At 41.0% G+C, this 25,098-nt stretch overlaps 1 protein-coding gene across 2 annotated transcripts in view; it reads left to right on the top strand.

Moving 5' to 3' along the window:
• ATPAF1 (ATP synthase mitochondrial F1 complex assembly factor 1) overlaps positions 1-23,876 on the top strand; it is a 30,114-nt gene extending 6,238 nt beyond the window's left edge. The window contains exons 8-10 of one of the 2 annotated variants that reach the window (XM_081322642.1): positions 1,092-1,199; positions 1,969-2,042; positions 21,871-23,876. In XM_081322642.1, the coding sequence (XP_081178768.1) occupies positions 1,092-1,199; positions 1,969-2,042; position 21,871 (183 nt within the window). In that variant the 3' untranslated portion in view covers positions 21,872-23,876. Of the gene's footprint in view, positions 1-1,091; positions 1,200-1,968; positions 3,453-21,870 lie in introns of those variants that run through there. The other variant, XM_081322641.1, reaches the window with a different exon arrangement.
• The last annotated feature ends 1,222 nt before the right edge of the window (positions 23,877-25,098 follow it).

Below are 25,098 nucleotides of genomic sequence, written 5' to 3'. Positions count from 1 at the left end.
ATCTCCTGTTTTGACTACAGTACCTGGAACCTACAAACCATTAATGATTAGTTAATTAAAATGCTTGTTGAATACCTGGAATCTATGGTTTCAGGATTTTAAACTATGGTTTGAGGCTGGTTAATGGTTTTTGCTTGTTTTGAGAGGTAACATGGAAACTGCATAGCCAAAGAGCCTGATTGCTCTTGCCTCAAAGCAAAAGCAAAATGGTTCCTTGAATTGTCAGCAGTCGCTTCATAACTCAAACTTACTAAGGTAACACATGTTTGTCCGGACTCTTCCAATATGGAGGTGGTTCAGAGTTTGAGTTGAATAATGAGTATTTTTCATAACATTCATACAGCTCTGTGATAATGTGCCCAGGTGTCAAAATGAGAAACTAAGGTTTACCAGAGCAAGCGTGTTCTCTAGATCAGTCTTTCTCAACCGTTTGCTTAGACTAGTTGATGAACATGGTAGATGGGAACTAAGAGAGTTGCAGTTGACCTTGGTGCTTGGAATGGCATCTTAATCTAGCCAAAAATCAAAATGTACATTTCTCTCTTTTTGTTGACTTCCTAGTATTAGAGTATTGGAGCCTTTTAGGTACATAAGGTAAAGGTAAAGGTTCCCCCGCACATGCGTGCTAGTCGTTTCCAACTCTAGGGGCCGGTGCTCATCTCCGTTTCAAAGCCGAAGAGCCAGCGCTTGTCCGAGGACGTCTCCGTGGTCATGTGGCCGGCATGACTAGACGCCAAAGGCGCATGGAACGCTGTTACCTTCCCACCGTAGTGGTCCCTATTTTTCTACTTGTATTTTTACGTGCTTTCGAACTGCTAGGTTGGCAGAAGCTGGGACAAATAACAGGCGCTCACTCTGTTACGCGGCACTCGGGATTACTTACACAAATATTTCTGTGCATATGCCATACATGAAACACCAAAGAAGGAAAGGATCCTGAACAGAAAGAGCTCAGCATTGCAATATTTTCTTCTTACATCGCGTAGATGCCTGTGTATCTCTTTCCTGATAGCAGCCTTAAAATGATTCGGTAATTAAAAGTGTGGAATATCCCTGTCTTTATATAATAATGAACTTTGTATTTGCCGCAGTCTCAAGGGGATGCTTCTCCAAGCCAGTTGATTTTGTATCATTATCCTGAGCTTCAGAAGGAAAAAGGAATTGTACTGATGACCGCAGAAATGGATTCTAAATTCTTGGTAAGCAAAACTTAGTAATGGTCAGGTTTTTGTGACAGTAAGACAGTTCCTTGGTTTATTAAAACAAATAGCAGCACAAGAAGTAGCATAAAGAGTGGAATTGTTTTTGTATCATTTTGTTAGTCTTGCTTACTGAAAGCACAGAACGGATGAGCATTTCTAAGTATGCTAGGCAAATATTTTTATACATATTCCACCCTCATGTTGATGCCAATAGAAGAGACTTCCAGATGGCCAGCTAACAGTTTACAAAACAAATATGTAAACTTGTGAATGTTCAATAATAGCTTGCACACTTTAGTAATGTGGACTATAATAGAACTGGCCCACTTTTTTTTTTGCATTCCAGTTGGCGCTCTCCCTTTATTTTTTGTCTGACTAGTATTACGATAGTTGAAGCTGTACCAACTGTTGCTGTTACACATTTTTGTTCCGCTTCAGAGACTTAAGACAATTGGACAATATTCAGGACTGGCTTAGAAATACCTCAGAACTGGTGAAAGAGCCACTGACCTCATCCCCATAATGTTCCTTTCCTTTTCATAATCAGTTCTTAGTGATTTGAAACACCTCCAAATAATAAAACACCGGGCTGCTTTTATAGCAGCTTTGTTATGTCTGTTACTATATAATTGTCCTGCCGTTAGAGCGCCACAATAAAAATGAAATTTAATTTTTGATACAAGGTGTAAAGGTTAATGCTCCTTGTTTTTCCACTGATGAAGCCCCATAACTCTTCTAACAGCATATACGTTGTTTATTTTCACAGAATGTACAGGAAGCCCAGTGCCTAGCCAGCGAGGTTCAGCTTTTCTATGCCACAGACCGTCAAGAGACCTATTGGTTAGTGGAATCATTTAACCATCAGCCAAGTGAATTTAAGTATATGTCTGTAATAAGTGAGCTCGAACAGAACAGAATTGGGCAAGAACTGAGGCCTCAGGAAGATGTGCCCTCACCCACCGCTTGAGAGGGTTAGCGGCTTTAACCAAAGACGCCCTTGCCGTAGCAAGAGATCGCGCCATGGGACAGAGTTGCTGTTTTTCCCCCAGAAAGTGTCATTAAAACGATGCCCATGGGAGTCAATGGGGAAAAGAATCTGTCTTATAAAGGACTACTTAATACTGTGACAATAATGTAGAAGCACTTGTCCATTTATATCTGAATGCTAGAAGAATGATTAAGCATTTATGAACACTATATGAAGTATTTGAAATTTCCTCTCTTCCCGGTTGCACACAGCTTGTTGGGTTTTAGCATTTATGAAGTTTCCCTGTGTCTGTTGTTCAGCAAAAAAAATAAAAATGAAAAAAAAGAGCAAAGAGGGGCTTCTCTCGGTATGAAAAATTCCTAGACCTGGTAAAAAGTATTTTACGGTGAGTGACATGCTATCATTTTTAGCCTGAATGAGAACAAGTTCCCACCTTGTGAAGCAGAAAAGATAAATTCAGAACAAGACTAAAGCCTGTGCAAGAGTCACTATGAATGTTCTTAAGGATGTCCAAAAATGTATCAATTAAAAATGTGAGGTGATTTTTCTTTAAAAAAAATGTAATGGAGTGGGATCCATTTGAAAGGAAAGACTTGAGTATTTACTGAAGTGTTTCTGGTAATCTATAATTCTAAACAGCGGGATGATACCAGGTTAATGAAGTTGCGGGAGAAAAACCAATATTGAGGCCTTTAATTGCAAAAATGGGAAGCATCCATTTTTTTATCATCTTAGAAATAACCCAGCATCTGCCTAAACTGGATCCAATGTCACCTTTGCTCTTCATTCATGAAAATAGAGCATACTTTCTATTACCTTACTTTCTCTGATTGTTTCTGCTTTTGTAATGAGTCTCTTCACTGATAATGGAAGCAGGAAAAAAGTCGTATGTTGGAATAGGAGCCAGATGGACTCCTTGTCTTGGGCTTGCTTCAAAAATGAATATTGGTAAAGGAACACTGCCAAATATTTCTAGTTAAATAAAATCAGGAAAAGCATTTGGGGGTTATGAAAATATTTCCTAAACATTTCCTTCTGCGTTTTAATTATGCACTCCAACTTGTGTTCACCTGTTGAACAGTATATGCTGTCAAGAAAATCGTAAATTGATTTCTCAGGCAAATTGTTCAGAACATATTATGTGATTCTCATACTCTGAAAACCAAAGTATTGTAAACACGTAAATGAAACGGTGTGTATTGATTAATTTATGAAATCTCTCTATTTTTGCTTTGGAATTAAAACAGTCTTCTGCAGAAAAAGGCTGTATTTTCTCTTTGTGTTCAGTTGGTGAGCCTTCAAGTCATAAGAGGCAGAATATAAAGACGTCCCCTTCTAAGTAGTGAGAAGAAGATGCTTTTTCTCACCGGCAGATCAAAAGAAATATTTAGGCATTACCTTTCAATTTAAACACGGGAATCTTTCATACATTGGGGAAAAAATTAAACTAAATGAGTAAGTATAGTGCTAGAGACAAGTGTTGGATTCCAAGAGGCCTTAGATTTAATGCATGTTCCAACGAAGAAGCAAACCCACTACAATGAGAAATAAAAATACCCTTTCTTCTTGGGCCATGTTAACTACAGTAGTTATTCTAGTCATGAAATCTCTGAAAAGCAAGTAGCTAAGATTAGACTGCTTGCTCTCTATTTAATATTTAAAATTATTTCAAGCACTATACAAATAAATTGTTTAGCATGATATTTATCCCGATCAATTTCAAAATACATTCCTGAGGGACAAAATGTTAGAAAACAAGGGGCGGGACCCTCAGTTTCTGCTTGCATAATGACAGCTGCATTCACAACTTGTTTAAAGTCCAATGTCAACAGTTTTTCACAACAGGTTTCCTAATGAATTCATCTCAAGCGCTTGTTCAGCTTCTGTTAGATTGCACAAGATAGTGTATGGGCCACTGGATTCTGCAAGAATACAGTAAAGGCATTTCATAGAAACAGCCACTAGAGGGCAGTCTTGCCCACACCACTTTATTGCCGTTGGTTTTACTCTGAAAATGTACAAGTGACAACACTAATGAAAAGAGAAAGATGGAATGAAGGATGCAGCATATAGGATCTTTTTTTCCAAGACCCTCAAAAGATACAGCCTCCACCCGTTGCCACAAGAAACACTTTGGAGCAATTAATGCCTTTCTTCAAACTGCTATTTTTGCTGTTTTCAGAGTGGTGTTTACTAAGCAGCCGTGTGGAAAATACACATCCCAGGGCAGGGAAATGTGGGGATGATCCATTATTCAATCAGTTTATACAGTATCATCATCTTTCTCCCACAGGATGAATATTTTCTCCCACTTTTTTGGGCAACGGTGCAGTTACAGCCTTTTCCATAATTCTTGCAACTGTCCCTATAAAACAGGTTTTCAGTTTGTCCAAGCTGGGAAGTAAATTAGTTTTTCACTTCTTTGGGACATGACAATTATAGGAAAGGAAGAAAGACTGAACAGAGTTTGGTCAGCCCCAGGAAGAGCATATGAGACTCCAAATGAAGGAGTCACAAGTGAGACTCCAAATAAAGACCATAAATTCAGACGACCATTTAACCCAGGGGTCTTCAAACTTGGCCCTTTTATGACTTGTGGGCTTCAACTCCCCAAATTCCTCAGCCAGGCACATCATAAAAGGGCCAAGTTTGAAGACCCCTGATTTAATCTTTTGGTGCAAGAACAACCCCCCTTGTACTTTACAAACATCACATCAATAAACACTTATTCTACCCAGTTTAACAATGGTAATAATGTTCACTGTGATATTGCACTAAATAACAGCAGTAAATTCAGCTTAAGAAATATGCCTTTTCAGAGAAAAAAAACCTCAATCTCAAAACTCTTCTCATTCATTTAACATGAGCACACTTTTGCCATTTTCTCCTAAGCCTTTAGCTTGCCTTTTCTATTGTATTTAGCAAATGGATATTCATTAAATTAGTGATTCTACAGGCTACTTGGGACAAGATATTATATGAAGTATAATTAGCTGCCCATTTCTATTATGCTTTATTAAAACAAGCAACATCCAATAATTGGAGAAAAATCCAGTGAGGTGGTGGTGGGTTTTTTTCTTAATGATGAAATGTGTTTGCTCGGTGGATTTCACAACTGCCTGCTTCAACATCCTCTTGCACATTTTCAGAGTGCTCCAGAAAACAGTGACTATCCAGAACAGGTTTAGGGAAGGGAATCGATGTGCAGAAGAAGCAACAACCTAAACCTACAGTTACAGTACACCACCAAACTTGATGTTCCATTTCATCTATGGTCTCTCATGATAAGAAACATTAGATACATATTTGCTTTTTAAAAAATATTTTAATAGCCGTTTGCTCCCGCTAATTTATTTGTTGGTTGGTCGTGGAGCTACTCTAGGGTGGCTTACAACAATGAAAAGGGGAAAAAATGAAAGGTGTGTAAAGAGAAGTAAAATAATAGAACAATAAAGTAAATAGTGACCCCCAAAGATGTCATTGTTTTAGTCTATTTTAGCCCTTGAAAAGCTGGAGTACTTCTCTCACTTTTTGCCAGCTTGCTATGGCTTGTTGATTGTGTTCATGTTACTACCTGCTCAAATGTTATGTTTTGGAGTACAGGTTTAAAGATATATATTAATGAGTATAGTTTATAATAATTTCCATGGATGCTGTTCAGCTATGGTTTAATTTCAAGCACAGACATGGTGCATATGTTATTTGATCAGGAAAGCTTATATCATCGTTACACACACACACACACACACACACACACACACACACACACACTACATATACATATATTCTTCCATTCAATCATGTCTGATTCTTGGAGACTGGATAAGTCCCTGCAGTTTTCTTGGCAAGGTTTTTCAGAAGTGGTTTGCCATTGTCTCCTTCTGAGGGCTGAGAGAGAGTGACTGGCCCAAGGTCACCTAGCTGGCTTTGTGTCTAACGTGGCACTAGGACTCACGGTCTCCTGGTTACTAGCCTGATGCCTTTAGCACTATACTAAATGGGCTCTCAATAATGTTTTTAAGGTGATTCAAAACTTTAGCTCAGTGGTTTGTTCATTTATATTTCCTTTGCTGGCACCAAATACAATGTGCTGCTTGAAACTTACATTCTTATGTTTTTCTCTAATAGTAACTTTCATTATGGAAAGCAGCAGGTCTAGCCTATAGGACTCTTGAAAGATTTTATTGTTATATAATAATTTGTAGTGTGTAAAAGTGACTTACAAGCTTCAGGTTACTTGGAATATTGTATTTTGAAAGGTAAATTAAAAAGGGACTAGGATAGAGATGAGCTAAGTTTCCAAAGCTTTTAACAAATATTGGGAGATATGCTAACCCCACCCTTGGAACGTCGTAACATTCGGATGAAAACACTTTTAATTGTTTTATTTTGTAATAACAATTGCATCAGGATTAAAAAAAGATTTGATGCCAATCGTGTAATAAGCCCCCAAAAGTAGCTAGAGAGAAGTTTACAGTCTTGTGGTTTTGAGGAGGGAGAAGAAGAGGAAAATGGCCCTGCAATATTTCAAGGAAATCATCCAAACATCCAAGCATTTGGTCCTCTTACTGATGTGGTGCCTGAGGTCCCAGGCCTTTTGTGACCATAGTTTTTATAAACTGACAAAGACGTCTCCGGTTATTCTTTATAATATAAGTCTTGCATCACTACCTTCTGCTTAAGATTGGATTTTTGAAGAAAATTGTAGTCTCCTTTTCTGCCTTTTGTTCCCATAATGAGATGATGGTTCTCTTCCACTTCCAAGGCTAAGCAGGCAGTAGATATTCGATAAATAATTGCTTCAATGTACTGGAGGACAATTTGCAAACAAAACCAATGCCTCTCACAACAAGGATGTGGCTATCTCCATATTTAGCAGCTACCGCAAGAGGATTCTCCTGACTTCTTGACTTGCTCTTGACTCGATTTTATAAAATTACACTGCCTCTTGGCACTGTGCAAAATTGGGTAGGCAGGCTGTACTGTCTCTAAGAAAACCTACTTGTTCCCAAGTAAATCACATTCCTCACAAAGATGGAACATTCTGTACAGCCCTGGCGCAATTTAGGGCTCTGGAATGGCACACTGGTTTGATAACTCCATTTCTTTTTCTAAGCATCCGTAGGAAGGAATAACTAGCAGTGCTGAAGTGAAAGCAGGGAAAGGAACGCATAATTCTTATTTCAATTGCTACTTTTCATTAGAAGCTTTTCATTGGTTGTGTTCCCATAACATGCCCAGGATCACTTTAGTTGGTTTCACAAGACACAGTGAACTTCAAACTAAGCACCTGGGATAAACTGGAGTTAGTTACTTTGCTACTCTCTTGTAAAATTCCACAGTGATGTGTAAGGTGCACTTGGGTTTAGAGGCTTTAGAGCAGGGGTCTTCAAACTTGGCCCTTTTGTGACTTGTGGACTTCAACTCCCAGAATGCCTCAGCCAGTCACGTTGGCTGAGGAATTCTGGGAGTTGAAGTCCACAAGTCATAAAAGGGCCAAGTTTGAAGACCCCTGCTTTAGAGCTATAGAGATGGCTGTACAAGAATTATTTTAAAGGACTGCTTTAGAGGTTTGGAAGCTTGATGTATAATGAACACAAGGCAGGGAAACAGCTGTTGTAACATTACCTAAATAGCCAAATTGGAGCATTGTAACACTGAATAATTGAGTCCATTAAGAGAGATTTCCCCAAAGGTGCATTTTCAAAAGACAACTGGACTTTCTTTGTTTTTCCTTGAAGACGTTTCGCTTCTCATCCAGGAAGCTTATTCAGTTCTGACTGAATAAGGGATTAAGAAGGATGTGTTTTTTCCCTACCAGCCTGCATTAAACAGTTACTTCTGCCTCTTTTGGTACTGTCTACTGAAGCAGTAGGCGTGAGCTTAAATGGACTCCAGAAGATGGTAGAGGACAGGAAGGCCTGGAGGAACGTTGTCCATGGGGTCGCGATGGGTCAGACATGACTTCGCAGCTAACAACAACAAACTGCCTCTTACTTTTTATGTTCCTGCTTCCAAAAGAAACGATTTCTCAGACAGACAAACAGGATTTTGGCTTTTGTAAATTAAATTTTAGCTGCCTCAGAACTAACTGAACACACCCATCGCTTCTTGCAAGCTGTAGAAAAACAGTACCATTCTTCATTAGCTTGTACTTTCTAAATTCAATTACAAGAGCAGCCCTTCCCAAAATACATCATAATAACCCTAATATTTTACAAAGTTATGGATCCCATAATTGGAAAGAAACTGTGTAATGCATTTTGTGGATTGCATAGTTTCTTTTCAATTATGGGGTCCATAATTTTGTAATTTTATGTCTGGGAATCCTAAAGAATGGAAACTGCTCAACTAGCGCTGCTTTAGAGTTTAGCATTAAATCTAGGTAAACATTTCTGGACTTTGCTGTCAGTTCTTATTTGCATTTCATCAATTCCCCTTGTGCTATGTGTTTAGAAATACTATCTCGTTAGCAGACGTGCTTCATCCTTGTTAAATATGAGATTAACATAAATCACTAGTTTCAGCGACTCCCTAATCTTGGTCCTTGAAACTGGCAGGTAAATGCTGTGTACAGAAATCTTATGGATAAAGTTAAGACACAGTTCTGTCTCGCTGACCTTCCACCTCCGTCCAAGCTAAAGTTATGAGTCTTGTAGTGCAGGATTATTAGTGTGTGTGGGGGGGAGGGGAGGGGAGAAAGAAATATTGAACAATCAGAGCATGAGTCCTATGCTGAAGCTGGATACAATTCAGTTTCATTAAAGTGTTCAGTAATGTGGTGGAGGAGCACAGTAGCTAAGCCGTTGCTGATTGGACCATCTGCTTTTAAACTGCCAGAGGCTGCTGGGAAAAGCTACAATACTGTGAGTTAAGGAGAAGGTGGGTGGAGGAGCACAGTAGCGGCCCGCGCACCTAACCGCGCAAATCATATAACAAAATCAAAAATAGTGGTGCTACATTCAGGGCAAGTGCATCTGAGATTCCTTTCATGTCAGCATGTCTGGCTTAGTTCAGTGCAACACTTGGTTTGCAGCTGTCTTTTGCAGCACTCTTTTCAAACTGGGAAACTCTTATCTGTACACAAATCACTAGTCTACAAGGACAGATTATTCATCTAGGGTCTGTAATCTGTGCCCTTCAGGCAGAAATCATGTGTTCAGTTCAGCCCTCCTACTCTACTGAGCCTCCGAGCTATCAGCCCCCTCTACCGCAAAGATCCTGCAGGAGAAGGGCAGTGTGGACAACTGTGGGATGTGGCAGGGTGAGAGCTGTGAACCATAAACCCAAAGCTTTAGCTGTGTCCCTGCATAACAGATACAGTGCCCTTGTTGACCTTAACAGGGACATTAAGGAAACAGGTCAAGGTAATTGTGATGATAACTCAAATAAGCAGGGGACCATGGTCCGAGATGAACTTGTTTTTGACAGGGAGAAGTGCGAATCAGGTATTACACATCAGTCATGCAAGAAAAGAAAGGTACCCAAAAAGAGAAGCCACCTTCTGGTTGTTGATTCAATTATAAGGGATGTAAATTTAGGAAAGGATACAGAGGTTTCAAAAGAGGTCAGGTGTCTTCCAGGTGCTACTGCCAGTAGGGACAAGAAGCGTATTTTCAAAATAGTCAACAATGCCAGCAAAGACTGTGATGTGGATGCTATTGTACATCTTGGCACTAACGATCTGTTTCAAAAGGATGTACTCTCTGTGCAGAATGATTTCCAGAGCTTGGGGCAGGAACTCAGCAGAATAGGCTGTAGGCTTACTTTTTCAGAGGTCTTACCAGTGTATAAGGAGCAAAATGGAAAAGGCCAGTGTATAGCAGAATTTAATATGAGGCTAAAGGAGTGGTGTAAAGGAGAAGGCTTTGGTTATATTAGTCACGATGTCTGTAGCTGGTCCAATGAAAAAAAATGTACAAAAGAGATGGTCTGCATCCATCCAAGAAAGGGACTGAGTTACTTGGCAATAAATTCACAGCTTTTCTGGAGGAATATTTAAACTAAACAATGGGGACAGTGAGTTAATTGATACAGAACATCCCTGTCCCCGGCAATCTAAGAAAATAGGGGAACTCAGGCACCACACAGGTTATTGTAGCAAGTAAACACAGGGTCAGTCATAAAGGACTCAAATGTGTATACAGCAATTAAGCAGGGTGAACTAGAAATTCAGGTAAATGAGGGCAGATATGATTTATTTATTTATTTATTTAATAATATTTCTATACCGCCCTTCTCCCGAAGGACTCAGGGCGGTGAACAGGGCAAGAATAAAAATACAGAATTACAAAAATTAAAAAAGATTAAATACATGCCCACTAAAAACAATCAATACAATATTAAAACCCCAATAAAACAACAGTAAAAAACCCCACCAATCCCCCATCAGGCCAGGCCGGCTTGTTCAAATAAGAATGTCTTTAGATCGCGACGGAAGGAGCGAAGATCGGGCGCCATCCGGAGCTCAACCGGTAACTGATTCCATAGCTCCGGGGCGCCCACAGAGAAGGATCTCCCCCTGGGGGCCACCAATCGACATTCTCTGATCGGTGGCACCCTGAGGAGGCGCTCTCTGTGGGAACGCACAGGGCGAAGGGAGGTTGATGCCGGCAGCAGGTGTTCCCTAAGGTACTCTGGACCCCTGCCATGTAGGGCTTTAAACACCATTACTAGTACCTTGATATTGTTGCCATGACGGAAACATGGTGGGACGAAACCCACAAATGGAACACACATCTAGAGGGATTTAAATTATTTAAAAGAAACAGACTAAACAAAAGAGGAGGTGGAGTTGCTCTATATATAAGAAATAATTTTATCTCTACAGAAATAGAGCACAACAATGATGAAAACTGTAAACTTGAATGCATTTGGGTCAATATAAAAGGGGAAAAAAATGACATTGCCATAGGTGTATACTATAGGCCGCCCAACCAAGCAGAGGAAATAGATGAACTTTTTGCTAGTCAGCTAACTAAGGTATGTAGGAAGCGCATCACAATAGTAATGGGGGACTTTAATTACCCTGATATCAACTGGGAGACAAACTCTGCACCAAGTGGAAGATCTAACAGATTCCTGACAAACCTAGCAGACAACTTTCTCTCCCAAAAAGTAGAGAAGGGAATACCTTGGGAATAATTCCATGGATGAGAATCCTAAAGGGGAAAACAACTCAAGAAGCTTGGGAAATTTTGAAAAGTGAGATAATAAAGGCCCAGTCTAGCACAATACCAATAAAGAAGGAAAATAACATCTCTCAAAAGAAACCAGCATGGCTGCATAAAGAACTCTCTGATAAACTGAAAGATAAAAAGGACAAGTATAAGAAGTGGAAAGGGGCACATAACTAAGGCAGAATATCAGCAAACAGCCCGTGCCTGCAAAGATGAAGTGAGGGAAGCTAAGGCTAAAAAAGAACTAAGGCTTGCGACCAAAGTCAAAAATAACAAAAAAAAAGCTTCTTTCAACATATAAAAAACAGGAAAAAAGTTAAGGAAATGATTGGTCCATTAGTGGGGGAAAGTGGCAAGAAGGTGACAAGCAACAGGGAGAAAGCAGAACTATTTAACTCATTTTTTGCATCTGTCTCTACACAAAGGGAAAAAACTGTCAAGGTAAAAATCACCTTTGTAGAGGGCGACGGACCGTGCTTCAGAGGATGCATGATACACTTGCAGGAAGGCAAGAAAAACACGACGCATAATCTTACTAAATACCTTTTACTTACAAAAATATAAAAACTAAATATATATTATACAGAGCTAGCTGGGCTACATCCTAACGTAACAGTCAGTAACAGCAAAAGGAAAAAAAAATACAGATAACAACTCAGAACTTTCTCTAGACAGTTAGAAATGAACTTTTCTGACGAACAAAAAAAACGTGCAGTGACATTCCCCTTCTTTCGTCAGCAAAGTGAAGACTCAAGTAAGGCACATCTTCTCACGCAGATACTCGTGCTGGGCTGTAGGAAGTGGTTTGTTCAGCATGTCAGCAATTTGATCACGTGTAGGCACATACTGTAATGTCACAAAACCTTGTTTCACCAGTTGCCTTATGTTTTGATATCGGATGTCAATGTGTCTGGACCTTGAACCTGTAAAACGTGTTTCAGAAATATAAACCACAGATTCATTATCTTCCATCACTGTGATTGGTCGAATCGGATGTGTCCAGATATCTGTGACTAAAGCATCAAACCAGGTTAAAGAATTGCATGCATCAGACACACAAGCATACTCAGCTTCTGTAGAGGAACAAGAAACAAGATTCTGTTTACGCACATGCCAGTAAACAGGACATCCATTTAAAAACATCATGTAACCTGATGTACTTTTCCGTGACTTCTTATCACTCGCCCAATCTGAATCTGCAAAACAACATAACTCTGCATAGTCAGTATGTGTGGGTTCCAACAACAACTTCATGTCTTTGGTGTGTTTTAGATACCTCAATAACTTTTTAACACATGTCCAATGAAACTGTTTTGCCTTGCCTACGTGTCGTGATAACAGATTAACACTAAGTGCAATGTCGGGTCTAGTCCAACTACTAATATACAGCAGCGACCCAATGACTGAGCGATATAGTGTTTGATCTTCGAACTCAGGACTTGGTTCATGTGCCAAAATGTGAAAATCAGTTTGCATGGGTATACTCACAGGTTTAGCATCCTCCATGTTACAGTGATGTAACAGTTGTTCAATCTTCTCTTCTTGTGTGAGACTAAACCCCTTCTGAGTTTTGGCAATTTGAACACCTAAATAAGTGTTAATACATCCTAAACACTTCAATGTGAAAAACTTTTGTAAAGCTTTAGCAAAAACCTCACTCATCTGCTTATTTGGACCAATATAAACAATATCATCGACATAAACAAGAATTATCTCATACCTATTACCGGATCTTTTGGTAAACACGCATTCATCTGTTTCGGACTTAATAAAGCCCATTGAATTTAGTTTGTCAGAAAGACATAAGTACCACATTAAACCAGACTGTTTCAGACCATAAAGACTTTTGTGTAGAAACCAGGTATCCCCTTCTTGCTGTCGGAAACCTGGAGGACCTTTGACGTAGATGTCTTCATCAAGATCAGCGTGAAGATAAGCCGTTTCAACGTCGAACTGGAAAACTTCCAGGCCAAGGATAGTTGCAGTGGCTAAAGCAATTTTCACACTTTCAGTCCGCACTGTGGGTGAGTATGTATTTGTATAGTCCTCAGGATAACGTTGAGCGAAACCCTGGGCTACGAGTCTGGCCTTGTACAACGACTCACCATTCGGCTTCTTTTTGATCCTGTAGACCCATCGAGTACCAATAACTTTCTTGTTTGTTGGAGGGCTTGCAGACGTAAACACTTGAAGTTTTTTTTTTAAACTGTCCATTTCAGCCTGCATTGCCTCAAACCATTTATCTTGTTCTGATTCAGGAAGATGTTTGATCTGTGTGAACTTCTCAGGTGGAAGTGTAACATTACAAATCAAAGGTACAGGTGTTTTTGTTACTTGCCACGAATAACGTTTTGGAGGGATTCCCTTTGTGGTCCTCTTGGAACGTCTCGGGCCAACCGTCCATTCTTCTTCCGTGTCGTCCTCGTCTTCATCATCGTCGCCAGCAGCAACATCGGCGGCTTGCGAAGACGGAACAGTAGGTTGAGAAGAACTCGTGGAAGGAACATTCTCCTGTGCATCTTGATCATCAGGTTGTGTGGCATCAGCAACATCATCTCTAGGAAAATAAACTCCAGGATCGTTAGAATGAATCCTGGACCAGTCAGCATCTTCCTCAAAAGTAGCAGATTGTGAAACCACAATAACATGATGAGAGTCAATGTATTTGCTCCATTTTGAATTATCATCAATGCCCATAAATCTCATCCTTTTTGCTGCAGGACCCCCTTTCTTTCTTTGGGCTAAAGGAATATTCACCATAGCATAGGAACCAAAAATATGGAGATGTGAGAGATCAGGCTTGTGTCCATATAACATGAAATAAGGGGTCTGATTTATCACACTACTCCAAGTACGGTTGATGATATGGTTAGCATATTTGATAGCTTCACCCCAGTATGGAAGACTGAGGTTAGCATCTTCAAGGAGGCAACGCATCATGGTTTGCAAAACCCCATTTCTGCGTTCTGCCACCCCATTTTCAGCTGGAGTATAAGGAGCAGATGTCTGATGTACTATCCCATTCTCACGCATCCAGTCCTGGAAACGCTGAGACATGAATTCAGCACCGCGATCACTCTGGATTCTGGCAATGTTGACCTCGAATTGGGTATAGACAAGACTAGCAAAGTCTTTAAAGATCTGAAAGGTCTCAGATTTTTCTTTCATAGGATATACATATCCATATCTAGAATAATTATCAACGATTGTCAAGAAATATCTTTTACCACCAAGTGTGGGTGCAAAAGGACCAACTATGTCAGTGTGTACCAAATCAAAAATGCGTGTTGACCGGCGTGTAGCGCGTTTTGGAATTGCTTCTGCCTTGGATTTGGCTTTCTTGCAGACAGCACAGTCCAAGAACACCTTACACCCCTTTAGATCCAAACCTCTTGCGAACTCTGGCATCTTCTTCAGAACACGGAAACTGGCATGACCCAATCTTCTGTGCCACTTATGGATACACCTGGAATGCAAAGGTTTACCTGTTAGTGAATTCTCAACATTAGCATTTTTATTAGGAACCCCAGGCTTGCTGTGAGCAACCCGTGTCTTTTTTGTATTTTTATCATTATTAGGAACCTTTGGAGTAGCAACAGGATCTCTCTCTGGGACGTCTCTCTCTGGGCCTGTGCTTTTTGGAACGTGTATACTTGCCTGCTCTTGCTGCTTAGGCTTTGGTCTTAAGTAATAAACACCACCAATCAACATGGTTTCAGCAACAATATCTCCGTCTTTGACTATATAACTTGCTTTTTCAAGATGGTGGACCTGAAAATGAGAAAACCTAGACAAATGACTCTGACTAAGCAAATTACTACTGGCAGACGGAACATAGTAAACATTTGGAATGAGAGCATCAAGCTCTTCAATGTAGACAGTTCCTTTTCCCATGACCTGAACAGGATGATTGGAAAAAGAGTAAAGTTCACGAAGTTCAGATTCAGGCTCGTGCATCTCTGTGTAAAGCTCTTTTCTGTAGGTAACATGTAATGCTGCTCCGCTGTCCAAAGTCCAAAGAAGTCGTCTGTCGTACTCTGGTTGAGGCTGTAGATCGTTGGTCACAACTAATGTGACAAGTGGAGCTTGTGGATCACGCCTGGAACCACGACCTTGTCGTCCGCCTCTACCTCTGCCTCCTCTGGAATCTGTTCCTCTGGGCTGGTATGTGACGGACGCTGGAACTCGTTGGGGACAATCCCGGGTGGCATGTCCCACACGATTGCAGATGTAGCATCTTGGCATCCTTGGAACGTAGGTCCTTCCACGGAAGGCACGCCTCACTAAAGCTCTTGATGCAGGTGGTTCCCTTAAATGTGGTGCAGCTTGCATAAGTGCCTCTTCTTCGGCTAAAATTCTGCATACATGATCCACTGTGCGTTGAGCAATAGGCACTTGATTGATCTTAGTAATAGCATCTTTCCACTCATGATTCAAAGAATTGATGATAATGCTGATCATTTGAAAATCATCAATAGGATAGCCTTTTTCACCCAGTTCTTTTCTAATACCTTTCATTTTAGTCAAATGTGCTCCAATATGTTCACCAGGTTTTAATCTGGAACCATGGAACTCAGACAAAAGTAAACATGTAGACTCAATTGATGTAGGCCGATAACATGCCTCTAACTGAGTCCAAATTTGTTGGGCAGTTGCATCATGTGAAAACGTGAGCTGCAATTCAGTGTCCATTGACATCAATAATGTTGTGCATGCTCTATTATCCAAGTCCCATATGTCAGGAGTCCATGGCTGGGCAGGAGGATTAAACACCATCATGTGAGTACCTTCTCTGCGTAACAAAAGTCCAACTTCACTGACCCATGCCCTGTAATTCTGTCCTGACTTCTTTAATTTTGAATCACCAACCAGTGGTACGATGGAAGGTGTTTGATGAGGAATATACAATTGAGGTACTGGCTGTGCAGGTTGTGCAATCCGACCATAACCTGCAGGGGGCACCAGTGGCATCTGTGCCTGGACATGCGGCAGTTGCATTGAAGCTGCCGGTAGTCTTGGTGCTGGCTGTGACTGTCTTTGAGCTGCTATTCTACCCTGGCCAGCAGGAGGCGCTGGCGCTGGGGCTGGTGCATTAGCATAACCTGCAGATGACACTGGCCTTCGCATATAAGAACCCGGTGGCAATTGCATGTGGGTTAAATATGGCTGTGTTCTGCCAGGTAGAGGGGCTTGCATAGAAGCAATATTAACAGGAGAAGCAACAGTAACAGGAATCCTAGCACCATCAGGGACTGGAGCCTCAGATAATGGCAGAAATCTTGTATCTCTGAGCAAAGACTCCTCCATAGACAATTGCGAGAGTGAGAGCTCCAATTCATGTCTTAATGCAGCTTCACCAGTAGATGGTGCTATAACATTTGCTTCAGGCATCACTGTGGCTCTGTATGTCCTTTGGGACAGCCCATAATCATGTGACATAGGAGCCTCCGGTTCCCATTCGTCTTGCATGACACTCAATGATGGGCGTGACTTTGGCTTTGGGGAAGAAGGAGGCAATATGGCTTCTCCTTGTGGGTGTGGAAATATGGCCGGTTCATGCTCATAATTCCTCTCATATTGCTGAACCATTGACACATATTTCTTTGCCTGCTGCAAATGCCTTTCAAAAACCCCAATTAGTTCACAGTAGCCTTGCATAGCCCTATCTCGCATAGTTTGCTTGGGGCTTGAGGGAGCAGAAGGAATTTTCTTCGGCTGGACTTTAAGTTTCGCTCCAAGCCTTTGAAATTCATCTTGAGCCCCTGGAGTGTGAACATTTTCAAAAGCAGCTGCCAGGGAGCTTGGAAAAGTAGAAAAAGGAGTGACTGACCTTGCATCGTAGACAGGAGCAGGTGCGTCTTCTCCAAGGTGTGTGGCCGAAGCTATCGGAGTTTTTAAAGTTGAAGGAAGCTGCCCCATAGAAAGACTCCTTTTTAGCCGTGGCTTCCTTCCTGACATGTTTCAGCAGTTAATCACCACTGCCTCACTAGCACTAACTAACTGATAACAGCCGCAGAAACATGCATCTCCAAAAACATAAATCAAACCATCCTCGATACCAAAATGTCAAGGTAAAAATCACCTTTGTAGAGGGCGACGGACCGTGCTTCAGAGGATGCATGATACACTTGCAGGAAGGCAAGAAAAACACGACGCATAATCTTACTAAATACCTTTTACTTACAAAAATATAAAAACTAAATATATATTATACAGAGCTAGCTGGGCTACATCCTAACGTAACAGTCAGTAACAGCAAAAGGAAAAAAAAATACAGATAACAACTCAGAACTTTCTCTAGACATGCGCAAGAAACAGACTGAAACCATAACATACCTAGTCATATGAGATTCACTATGGTTACCAGATAAGTTATCACAACAGGTGCAGAGAGCAGGGGAAATGTACAGTTAGAAATGAACTTTTCTGACGAACAAAAAAAACGTGCAGTGACAAAAACAGTCCAACCTTCCAAAAACAGTGCCATAAAAAGCAGAATAGAAACGCAAGTTAAGATAGGCAAGAAAATGGTAAGTGAGCACCTGTCCAGCCTAGACGAGTTCAAATCACCAGGACTAGATGGATTACACCCCAAGGTTCTCAAGGAACTGGCAGACGTGATCTCAGAACCACTGAACTATATTTTTCAAAGATTCTGGAGCCCTGGGGAACTACCAGAGGACTGGAAGAGAGCTGATGTAGTTCCCATCTTCAAAAAAGGGAACAAAATAGATCCAGGAAACTACAGACCTATCAGCCTGACCTCAATACCTGGGAAGATTCTGGAAAAGATAATCAAACAACAAATGAGCGAACACCTTGATTCAAACAAAGTTATCACTAAAAGCCAACATGGGTTTGTCAAAAACAGATCATGCCAGACAAATCTTATTGCATTCTTTGACCAAATGACAAAATTAGTGGACCAGAGGAATGCTGTAGATATAATTTAGTTGGACTTCAGTAAGGCATTTGACAAAGTAGAAAACAACCTAGTACTTGATAAGATAGAAAAATGTGGGTTAGATAGCATCACCACCAGATGGATTCGTAGCTGGCTGACAGGCCGTACTCAGCGTGTGGTCCTCAATGGAACTGCATCTACATGAAAGGAAGTGTGTAGTGGGGTGCCCCAGGGCTCTGTTCTGGGCCCAGTGCTCTTCAACATCTTCATCAACTATTTGGATGAGGGGATAGATGGGGAACTCATCAAATTTGCAGATGACACCAAGCTGGCAGGAATAGCCAATACTCCAGAAGATAGCCTTAAGATACAGGAGGATCTGGACAGCCTCGAACACTGGGCGCTATCTAACAAAATGAAATTCAATGGTGAAAAAAGTAAGGTTCTACATTTAGGCAGGAAAAATCAAATGCACAGGTATAGTATAGGTGGTACCTTGCTCAATAGTAGCAACTGTGAGAGAGATCTCAGAGTCCTAGTGGACAAGCACTTAAATATGAGCCAGCAGTGTGCTGCAGCTGCCAAAAAAGCCAACACAGTGCTAGGCTACATTAACAGAGGGATAGAATCAAGATCACATGAAGTACTAATACCACTTTACAATACCTTGGTAAGGCCACACCTGGAATACTGCATCCAGTTTTGGTCACCACGATGTAAAAAAGATGTTGAGACTCTAGAAAGAGTACAGAGAAGAGCAACAAAGATGATTGGGGGACTGGAGGCTAAAACATATAGGGAACGGTTGCTGGAATTGGGTATGTGTAGTTTAATGAAGAGAAGGGTGAGGGGTGACATGATAGCAGTGTTCCAATATCTCAGGGGCTGCCACAAAGAAGAGGGAGTCAAGCTATTCTATAAAGCACCTGAAAGCAGGACAAGAAGCAATGGATGGAAACTAGTCAAGGAGAGAAGCAACCGAGAACTAAGGAGAAACTTCCTGACAGTTAGAACAATTAACCAGTGGAACAATCTGCCTCCAGAAGTGGTGAATGCTCCAACCCTGGAAGTTTTTAAGAAGAGACTGGCCAGCCATTTGCCTGAAATGGTATAGGGTTTCCTGCCTGAGCAGGGGGTTGGACTAGATGACCTCCAAGGTCCCTTCCAACTTATTATTATTGTTATTATTATTAATGCTCTCCACTGATAATTACAGATGATCTCTCATAGTGACAGAGGAAGCTGGGTGGACTTCTTCAGATCTTTGATGACACAATAACCTCTAAAGCAGGGCTTTTCAACCTTTTCACGGATTGCACCACTTTTAGGATACGGCAATATTCGAGTACCACCAGACCCCACCCCTCAAAAAGGAAAAAAGCGATAAAGTACAGGTAGCCCTCAACTTACAACAGTTCGCTTAGTGACTGTTACAACGGCACTGAAAAAAAGGGACTTATGACCATTTTCCACACTTATGACTGTTGCAGCCTCCCCAGGATCATGTCATTAAAATTCAGACAACTGCTTGGCAACTGACTCGAATTTATGATGGCCGCAGGGCTTCGGGGTCACAGGATCCACTTTTGCAACCTTCTGACAAGCAAAGTCAATGGGGAAGCCAGATTCGCTTAACAACCGCGTTACTAACTGAACAACTGCAGTGATCCGCTTAACAAAGGTGGCAAGAAAAGTTGTAAAATGGGACAAAACTCATTTAGCAAATTTCTCACTTAGCAAGATAAATTTTGGGCTCAGTTGTAGTTGTAGGTTGATGACTATCTGTGCACCCACTTACCACACTTTTAATGGGAAACTTTTGCCTGTTTCTCCGACATTAATCTTTGCCCTGTTCTATCGCTTTCTCTCCCTCTGCTTGTCTCAAAAAAGCCTCTTTTCCCCTCTGTCTCTCTTTCTCCATCCCCTTCTCTTTCCCCCTCAGGTTTTTTTTCTCTCCCTCTCCCGCCAAAACCTCCTCCTTTTATATCACCTCTTCTCTCCCCCCCCACTCCTCCTTTTCTCCTCAGTGCAATGCCAGCTGACTCCTCTTCCCCAGGCTGCACACTGGTCTCAGAAGCACCAATCAGCTGGTGCCGCACTCCAATCAGCTGGAGTCTTGTGGCGATCCTGGGCGCTCAGCAGAGCCCTGGCAACACCACAGCTCCAACTGACTCACCTCTAGGCCTCTGCAGCACTGCCGCTGCTTGAGCTCAACCCCCCCACTACACTTTTACACTTTTTCTTACACTTTTTTTAAACAGTGCTTTTCAACCTGTCGTACACCTACCACCTGCCAGATGCCGTAGTATCACCAGTGGTACACGTACCCGGTGCTTTTTTTGTAAAAGAAAAAGGTGCCGGAACTCACACATGTCATACAACCCGCCTTGCCTATCCTACAAGGTTCCATCCAAAAAAGGTGCCGGAACGCCGTTCTGAGCATTCTATGACCAAAAAAAGCCCTGCACGTACCATGGGTTGAAAAGCCCTGCCCTAAAGTCTTTCTGATATTGGCCAACAGTCTCTCTTGAATTTGTTCGACTGGTGCTCATATCAAAGTCTTTTGAAACTTTCCTTTTGCTTATAAACAACCAGCCATTCTTCAGGAAGTCACTGTGTTCTCCTTATCACTGTCCTAACATCTCTCAGCCTTCCTAGCAATTTCCAGCTGACCTCATTAGTGCCTCCCTTTCAACATTATAATGACTTTTGCTGATTCTCACACATTTTCCATTCATACTATAAAATGTATTCTTTGCACTGAAGTTTTTCTAGAAACAATGTACTGTATAATTCAGTAATATAGAAGTTATGTTAGCAAGAAGCAGTGCACATCTGCATTTACAGGAATTAGAATAAGTCATATGGCTAAAAATACCATATGGTTGATTCTCAACATAAGCATAAAAGGCCTCAAGACACTTTTGACGCAGGTTGTTGCTAATTCAACAACTATATTGAAGATTGAGTGACTGGAGCGTTACTGTTGAGGTTTTAGCATCTGATAGAAGCAGACTGTTTTGATTTCAAAGAAGAAGCAGCTCAGTCCCAAGAAACATAAATCTATGTATCAGTTCTGCCTTTGACAAACATGCCTCACCGCTAGCATTCCAAGTTCCTACACTGCAGGAAATATGCGATTGCTGGAAGATAACTCATGATAGCTTAAGTGGGGCAGAAATCAAGTTTTGGAGAGCTGCTGGAGAATATTAATTGGCGAATTCTAACGGGATTCAGAATTAATGCTTGGTAGTGTAAGTACTCTTTGTGAACTGCACTAACTTATATCAATTAAGGAAGTCTTCCTCAAAAAGAGACCTTTTGGACTGAAGGAACAAGTCAACCAAGAAACAATAAATTAGCAAAAAGCAAGAAGCCAATCATTTCCTAAAGAGCCTAAAATGAGATGTTAACTCTTCTTGCTCCTAAATTTCTTGGCTTGCTGATCAGCAGTTGGAGGTCATCAGCCTTTACCTTTTGCAACACAAGGGGAATTTTTATCTCAAAAGAGTTCTGTGGAAACAGCCTCTTCTGTTTTGGTGATTTTGTTTTTAATGGTGTGCTTGTGTTCGTTTTATCTTGTTTTGCCTTGTGTAGATAAGAGAAATGTACAGTTGGTGAATTGCCTTCTTTCTGAAAAAGAGGAAGGGGACCACCACCGAGCTGAAGGCCTGCCTAACAGCCAAGATGGGAAAGAAAAAGAACTAAAACACATCAAGGAAGCCCTCAGAACTTGTGGCTATCACAAGTGGGCCAATCCCAAGAAAGACCCAGCAGAAGCTCCTCCATAACAGACAAAGAAGAAACAATAAACAAAGCAACGTTGCCATTCCATACATTGCAGGAATATCAGAAAAGCTCAGGAGGATCTTCAGCCAACACAACATACATGCACACTTCAAACCCAAGAATACATTAAGGCAAAAGCTTGTCCATCCCAAGGATAAAACACCCAGACACAAACTGAGCAACGTGGTATATGCAGTACAATGCAGGGAGCCATGTGCAGATCTGTACATTGAGGTAACAAAACAATCACTTCATAAACATATGGCATCACATAAGAGAAGAAACCCATCAGGACAAGATTCAGCAGTCCATCTGCATTTAACCACTCTTTCGAAGACAGCAAATCCACATTTTGGGCAGAGAGGACCACTGGTTTGAAAGAGAGGTCAAGGAGGCCATCTATGTCAAAACTGAACAGCCCTCTCTCAAGAGAGGGGAAGGGATACGCCATCATCTATCTTCAGTCTACAACACAATCCTTTCAACGGTTCCAAGAAGATTCCACATCCATTTGCACTACTCAGGTGACCCTGACAACACAGATAAACCTCCAGGTGGCATCAACGACTCTCTAAAAGAATGCAAATGACCAGCCATCTGCAAGAAATATAAATCCTTCCATTCCCCACCATCCAGTCAGCACTGAAAAAGCTTCGCAGATGAGAAGCAAAATGTCTTCAAAGAAAAACAAGGCAATCCAGTTGCCTCATGAAAAAGCATCTTTGAGATAAGAAGAAGGGAGGCTTGTTTCACTCCAGGGAAGTCAATCGCAGGGAGAGAAAAAGGACCACATCTTCTCTTTTAGGTTGCCTCCACGATCCCTTGGCCAAAATCGACAAGTGCTTTTATGAATAACAGTGAAGCAAATTCTTCTTTCCAGTTGCTGAAATGTTTATTTTCCTGCAGAAAAGGCAGTAGCTTCATCCTCAGGATGCTTTGACATTTCTGTGGGTGGGGTTAGTTTGCTGGCAAAGGCTGCTGATGGGTTGTTTTTTTGTTTTTGTTTTTTTGCCATTGTGAACTTCTGAATGCTGCTCTTCTCTGTATTAAGTTTTTCTCCATCATTCTGCTACCTCCCATGTCATCCTCCTTCCTGATCTGCTTTCCCTTGAAATTTATTTGAAGCAGAGGAAACCAGTGCTACAAAGCACTGAAGAAACTGTTTTATAATGAGAGACTACGCCCTTACTTCCTTCAACTTTAGAACTCAGGAAAGTAATGTCAGCATGGGAAAAAAAATGTTTAACCTGTTTTTTCTCTCTCTTCTCCCCCACTGCCCTCCCAAAATGTATTAGAATGCCAGGAACTTGTGATGTATTAGGATATGAAATAGACAATGTGTATTAGGTAGAGTTTAGCCACTTAACTTTTCTGTTTATGTTAGATGTTACAATCTTTGGTGTAATAAAATAAGAGAAATTTGGGTTGTGAATACCATTTGGGATGTTAAAGGTTAAATTTGAATACTATAATTAATATCAAAATTAGATAAAATTTAATAACAGGACATGGATATATTTCATTGAAACTGGACTGATAAATTTTTTCTTTAACTGACCATGCTATTCTTAGAAATTCGTTAGTTTAAACACGTTGCATTGAATGTTAAGAAAAATAGAGAAGGATGTTATGACAATGTAACCCAAACTATAAAACTGTTATTCAATTGATGATTACCCAGGTACCATGATGCTTTCTAAACATATAGTCTTTAAATTGGAAAACCAATAAAACCTGTTTTTTTTAAAAAAAAGAATGCCAGGAAGATGTTCCCAAACATCGCAATATTCAACACCCCTAAATAATAAATATTTTGTCTGATTACACCTGGAACAAGTCTATGTTATTGGGGCTATCAATGGGCAAGAAATAAATATACCATTTCCTTTTGATAGCTAAAGTTTAAGCTCTGTGTTATAGAGTTATCAAACCTTATAGAACTGCAACTTTCTATTGGGCCTTGCAACAGGAAAAGTGAGGAGCAGATCCAGGATAATGGTTGACAGTGTTCTCATTCTCCCTGTGCAAGGCTGATCAAGCTTTCCCCACAACCCCAAAAAACCTGACTCTATTGATGGTCTTTCCAGTTACAATGTATGGCTATGAAAGTTGGACCATAAGAAAGGCCTTTGAACTATGGTGCTGGAGAAGACTCCTGCAAGTCCCTTGGACTGCAAGGCGATCAAACCGGTCAGTCCTAGAGGAGATCAACCCTGACTGCTCTTTAGAAGGCCAGATCCTGAAGTTGAAACTCAAATACTTTGGCCACCTAATGAGAAGGAAGGACTCACTGGAGAAGAGCCTAATGCTGGGAAATATTGAGGGCAAGAGAAGAAGGGGACGACAGAGAATGAGGTGGCTGGATGGAGTCACTGAAGCAGTAGGTGTGAGCCTAAATGTACTCCAGAAGATGGTAGAAGACAGGAAGGCCTGGAGGAACATTGTCCATGGGGTCATGATGGGTTGAACACAACTTCGCAGCTAACAACAACAATAACAATTGATGCTCTTAGCCCATAGTTTGAGAACTCTTGTTTAATGTGATGTAGCAGGTAGGAGCATGGTGGCTCTCATGGTTAGGATGCTGGGTAGGATGTTAGCAAGCCTGCATGCAAGATCTGGTGTAGGCGTGGGGAGGGGTGGAGCTCCCGTCCTTTGCTCTAGCTCCTGGCAGGGACATGAAAGGAGAGGAAGTAAAGGCAATATGGCCCTAAGGAAAATATAAAATATAAAATCTTTTTATATTTTAGAATAAAATGTTAAATGCTATTTACTCTATACAGGTCTCCATTGGTGCTCCCCTTCAGCATTTTGTCAGGTGAAGAGCAAAATAGTCACTGCATGTCCACATCCCATCATGTAACACATATTAAGAAGATACAAAGGGCCAATTCCATCTTCCTTCACAGATGCAAATCTTTGTACTGTATAATGTTGTAGTAATCACACGTTGAACCTTTTTGAGCCAGGATATGATTTTTAGAGTAACATTTTTTTGTTTCCCACAGTGGGAAGGCTGCAGCTTAATGACCAGAA

Source organism: Vipera berus (assembly GCF_964194415.1).
Source record: "Vipera berus genome assembly, chromosome: 3".
Taxonomy (NCBI): Eukaryota; Metazoa; Chordata; class Lepidosauria; order Squamata; family Viperidae; genus Vipera; species Vipera berus.
This window is presented reverse-complemented; position numbering and strand designations above follow the sequence as displayed.